General features: G+C 38.3%; 1 protein-coding gene across 1 annotated transcript; it reads left to right on the forward strand.

The window, feature by feature from the left end:
• The first annotated feature begins 1,233 nt into the window (after positions 1-1,233).
• On the forward strand, positions 1,234-2,166 carry LOC129653788 (olfactory receptor 8B3-like). The gene has a single exon (XM_055583475.1). It carries the CDS (start codon positions 1,234-1,236, stop codon positions 2,164-2,166), a length of 933 nt encoding a protein of 310 aa, XP_055439450.1.
• The last annotated feature ends 3,834 nt before the right edge of the window (positions 2,167-6,000 follow it).

Genomic DNA, 6,000 nt, shown 5'->3' on the forward strand with positions numbered 1-6,000 from the left:
ACCTGATAACAATGCTGTTAATTTTTTCCTGATTCTTGAGAAGACTCGAAGTCATAATCTGAAATTAATACATGTAGGTCAGAAAGATTTCCAGGGCATGTCTGAAACTCAGTCTGGGCTGCATCCTTTTAGAATTTAAGGAACCTCAAACCTGAAACTGCCTTTCCAGGACTACAGGGGTAAATACCAAGGGAGAGCACCAAAGAGGGTGAGTTTCTGAATTCTGTTGATTTAATATCTGTCCTGTTTTGGGATGGAAGGCCAGAGGTATCAGATCTTCCACTTTCATTCCTGTTGTGTGCAGTCCTGAGATTTAAGTGAAACTGTCAGGAGAGTATGTTCATGGGAGATAAAAAAGTGTTCAGAGATTGGAGAGGGAGAGGGTGGGATGATTTGGGAGAATGGCATTGAAACATGTATAATATCATATATGAAACGAGTCGCCAGTCCAGGTTCAATGCACGATACTGGATGCTTGGGGGTTGGTGCACTGGGACGACCCAGAGGGATGGTATGGGGAGGGAGAAGGGAGGAGGGTTCAGGATGAGGAACACATGTATACCTGTGGCGGATTCATTTTGATATATGGCAAAACCAATACAATATTGTTAAGTTAAAAAATTAAATTAAATTAAAAAAAAAAGAAAATGCAGTATCTTAGTCAGTAAGTTCCTTCTCCCAGAATGAACTCTCACTTTTCTACATTTATGGATTTTATTCTGTGAAATAGAGCAGTAACTTAACCTCCTCTGGCCTTTTGTCCCTTAGTTTTTGTTTGGAGACAATGTTCCCACTCCTCCATGTATTACTCCTCTAATAGAGGTCAGCAACAGGGAACTAGGGTCTCTGCCTTCTAATTTTACTGGTGAAGGAAGGGCTTAAGTGAATGAAGAAACGATGAGATGTGAAAAGGAAGATTCTGTCCTGGCACATCCCTCTCTCTTCTCTTTAGTTTTTTCTGGCATATTTTGCATATGGCTGCACTGCCCTCTCTCTATAGGCTAAGTTTGTGATATTCTTTGTGTAATTAACGTCTTAAGCCTCTGGTAAGGGAATGTCCATGTCACTCACTATCATGATAATGGTAAAGGCAGATTCTATGGGTCCAGGTTGGCTAGTCTCAGACATGCTCGGTATATACACTTTCATGTAGGATGAGATACTGTCAGAAGGGCTGAGTTGTTCTCTAATGTTACCCTTTTCTTCTGTGTCCACAGATTCCCTTAGTGAAAAATGGCTCCTGGAAATGGTTCTTTTGTGACTGAATTCATTCTGGTGGGATTAACAGACCAACCAGATCTTCAACTTCCCTTGTTCTTCCTGTTTCTAGTAATGTATATGGTCACTGTGTTGGGAAATTTTGGCTTGTTAACACTAATTGTGCTGAATTCACACCTACACACCGCCATGTACTTTTTCCTCTTTAACTTTTCCTTCATAGACCTGTGTTATTCTTCTGTATTTACACCCAAAATGTTGGTAGATTTTTTATCAAAGAAGAATATGATCTCTTATATGGGGTGCATGACTCAGCTCTATTTTTTCTGTTTTTTTGTCATTTCTGAATGCTATGTGCTAACATCAATGGCCTATGATCGGTATGTGGCCATCTGTAACCCACTCTTGTATAACATTGCCATGTCCCCTAAAGTGTGTTCCAGTCTTATGCTTGGTTCTTACTTGATGGCATTTTCTGGTGCCATGGCTCACACTGGATGCATGCTGAGACTGACCTTCTGTGATGCAAACACCATCAACCATTATTTATGTGACATTCTCCCTGTGCTCCAGCTCTCCTGCACAAGTACTTACATGAATGAGCTGGTAGTTTTCATTGTAGTGGGCATCAATATCATTGTGCCCAGTCTCACGATCTTTGTCTCTTATGGTGTCATCCTCACCAACATCATCCAAATATGCTCTACAGAGGGCAGGTCCAAAGCCTTCAGCACCTGCAGTTCCCACATAATTGCTGTTTCTCTGTTCTTTGGTTCAGGGGCAATCATGTATCTCAAACCATCATCTGCTGGGTCTATGCATGTGAGGAAAATCTCTTCTGTCTTTTACACCAATGTGGTTCCCATGATGAATCCCTTAATTTATAGTCTGAGAAACAAGGATGTTAAACTTGCTCTGAGAAAAACCCTGGGGAGGGGAAAATTTTGATTAGGATCAATGTCTCTGTGCAGGCTGTCATAGGACAGAAGAGTCCATGTGTTTATTTTTAATAATTTTAGTGGCAGCTTTCTCATCCTATTTCTCACCATGGGGAAGGAAATCTGACTCTTCTCTCAAATTGTTCCTATTGTTAGGTCTTTTCATCTCCATTGTCACAATTTTCTTATGTTTTCCTTATGTTTCTCATTTAAGAAAAGCATTAAGAAACAAGTTATTCTCTTTTATTTTATTTTTTTTCCTACTTGTAGGTAATTTTTTTTTAATTTTATTTTTAAACTTTACATAATTGTATTAGTTTTGCCTAATATCAAAATGAATCCACCACAGGTATACATGTGTTCCCCATCCTGAACCCTCCTCCCTCCTCCCTCCCCATACCATCCCTCTGGGTCATCCCAGTGCACTAGCCCCAAGCATCCAGTATCGTGCATCGAACCTGGACTGGCAACTCGTTTCATACATGATATTTTACATGTTTCAATGCCATTCTCCCAAATCTTCCCACCCTCTCCCTCTCCCACAGAGTCCATAAGACTGTTCTATACATCAGTGTATACATCTCTTTTGCTGTCTCACATACAGGGTTGTTGTTACCATCTTTCTAAATTCCATATATATGCGTTAGTATACTGTATTGGTGTTTTTCTTTCTGGCCTACTTCACTCTGTATAATAGGCTCCAGTTTCATCCACCTCATTAGAACTGATTCAAATGTATTCTTTTTAATGGCTGAGTAATACTCCATTGTGTATATGTACCACAGCTTTCTTATCCATTCATCTGCTGATGGACATCTAGGTTGCTTCCATGTCCTGGCTATTATAAACAGTGCTGCGATGAACACTGGGGTACACGTGTCTCTTTCCCTTCTGGTTTCCTCAATGTGTATGCCCAGCAGTGGGATTGCTGGATCATAAGGCGGTTCTATTTCCAGTTTTTTAAGGAATCTCCACACTGTTCTTCATAGTGGCTGTACTAGTTTGCATTCCCACCAACAGTGTAAGAGGGTTCCCTTTTCTCCACACCCTCTCCAGCATTTATTACTTGTAGACTTTTGGATCGCAGCCATTCTGACTGGTGTGAAATGGTACCTCATAGTGGTTTTGATTTGCATTTCTCTGATAATGAGTGATGTTGAGCATCTTTTCATGTGTTTGTTAGGCATCTGTATGTCTTCTTTGTCTCTTTTATTTTAAAATTATCATTATGGATTTTTTTCACTTGGAAGATGAACGGTACTGCTAACAATCAATAAAGTAGCACTAGTGTGAGTTTAAAGTCTTTTTGAAGTCTAATTTGAATGATCAATAAAGTAACACCTTGTACATTGGTGGTTTCTTAAATGCCACTAGTGCCAGCAGAAGCATGAATCAGATCATCTGTCCTAACTCTTTTCTTTCTCCCTACTGTGGTCAGTACTATGACTCAAATGCCAGTTTCACAATTATAGCAGATCCATAAAAACTATGTAATATACCCCACTTTGTAGCCGTGAACATCATTCAATAAGCTGGTTTCATATTTACCTCAGAGATTTCATATTTACCTTCTACAGTCAAAGAAGCACAATAGATTTTCAATATATATTTAACATATGGATAGAATACTGAAAGAAATATTATTCATTTAGTTAAAATCACACAGCTGCTTTATTTAAAAAAAAAGTCTAGAATAGACTATAAGCCTCATATTTCAAATCTACCACTCTTTCTATTATGCTATTTGTATAACACATATGAGAAAACATTTGCTTTGAAAGCTGACTTTTTATATAAAAAATGAAATATTTTGGGGATCCTGTAATTTAGAGAACAAAGCATGGGATGAAAATTTTTCATGAACATGTCATTTGTCCATGGTCCAAAGAGACACAGTCAGTAAGTAAGAAGTCCCTCAAGAGAATGGACAATGAGATTTAGAAGCTGTATTTCATTCTAAATCTGTATCTTGAGCTGTAGAATACTGTAATTATCCTCCACTGTCCATAAAGCTTCTATTAAAACTTATAATACACAATGATCACACATTAACAGTGATTTTTAGAATTAAGACCAATTCGTGGGGAACCAGGAAGAGAAAGGATGACCTCTTAAAAAGATAACATAGTTACTGTTAATCAAAATTCAAATTAGGAATCACGTGTACCCCAATGTTCATCAGAGCACTGTTTATAATAGCCAGGACATGGAAGCAACCTAGATGTCCATCAGCAGATGAATGGATAAGAAAGCTGTGGTACATATACACAATGGAGTATTACTCAGCCATTAAAAAGAATACATTTGAATCAGTTCTAATGAGGTGGATGAAACTGGAGCCTATTATACAGAGTGAAGTAAGCCAGAAAGAAAAACACCAATACAGTATATTAACGCATATATATGGAATTTAGAAAGATGGTAACAACAACCCTGTATGTGAGACAGTAAAAGAGACACAGATGTATAGAACAGTCTTTTGGACTCTGTGGGGGGGGGGGGATGATTTGGAAGAATGGCATTAAAACATGTATAATATCATATAAGAAATTAATCATCAGTCCAGGTTCGATGCAGGATACAGGAAGCTTGGGGCTGGTGCACTGAGATGACCCAGAGGGAGGGTATGGGGAGGGAGATGGGAGGAGGGTTCAGGATGAGGAACACGTGTACACCCATGGTGGATGCATGTTGATGTATGGCAAAACCAATACAATATTGTAAAGTTAAAAATAATAATAATTTTTTTTTAATTTTTTAAAAAAAGAAAAATTCAAAAAAAAAAGTAAATGGTAAGGAAAAAACAAACTTTTTCTATGACTCTTCTTTCTGGAAGATTCTCAAAATATTATGAGGGTCATAGGATTTCTCTAGATAGGATGAAAGCTTGTTATTTGATATTAAAAAGTTAAACTGAAAGGACTTGTGGGACCCAGGAAAAATAAAACCATTCCTTGTTTTGTTGGCTTCTTTATGCTACTCTTACATGGATTTTTTGAGTACAAAATCCACAAATGGCACCTGGAAGAGCAATGGCAATTTGAAAGAAATATTTAATGAATAAGCTAATTTTTACAGTATCTTTTTTTAGAATTAGATGTTGTTGTTTTTTTTCTTTTGAGAAAACAGGCAAAAAGATGATCAAAAATCCTTATTATGATGCCAAGAGAGAATTTAAACATGTAAGAAATCAACACTGAATATTCATTGGAAGGGTGGATATAAAGCTGAAGCTCCAATACTTTGGCCACCGATATGAAGAGCCAACTCATTGGAAAAGACCCTAATGCTAGGAAAGATTGAGGGCAGGAGGAGAGGGATAATAGAGAATGAGATGGTTGGATGGTATCACCAATCCAATGGAGGAGTTTTCGCAAACTCCAGGTCTTCCCTGGTGGCTCAGATGGTGAAGAGTCTGCCTGCAGTGTGGGAGACCCAGCTTCAATCCCTGGGTCAGGAAGATCCCCTGGAGAAGGAAATGGCAACCCACTCCAGTATTCTTGCCTGGAAAATCCCATGAACAGAGGAGCCTGGCAAGCTACAGTCCACAAGGTTGCAAACAGTCAGACATGACTGAACAACTTCACTTGAGCAAATTCTGGAAGATGGTGAAGAACATGGAAGCATGGCCTGCTGCAGTCCATAGGGGTCACAAAGAGTCAGACATGATTTAGCAACTGAACAACAACAAGAGAATGTAATAACATTTATTACTTTGTTGTTTTTCTAGTCTCCACTCAATATTTAGATATTTTGAAATTTAACATATCTGGATTGTTGGCTTGCTTGCTTGTTTTTAGATGTTCAGCACTGCTAAATCCTTGACTTTTGGTTCTAAATGACC

The sequence above is a fragment of the Bubalus kerabau genome, chromosome 5 (assembly GCF_029407905.1).
Source record: "Bubalus kerabau isolate K-KA32 ecotype Philippines breed swamp buffalo chromosome 5, PCC_UOA_SB_1v2, whole genome shotgun sequence".
Taxonomy (NCBI): domain Eukaryota; kingdom Metazoa; phylum Chordata; class Mammalia; order Artiodactyla; family Bovidae; genus Bubalus; species Bubalus kerabau.

Excerpts from the sequence above, each read along its gene's own strand:
- LOC129653788 (XM_055583475.1), top strand. The coding sequence starts at position 1,234 with ATGGCTCCTGGAAATGGTTCTTTTGTGACTGAATTCATTCTGGTGGGA.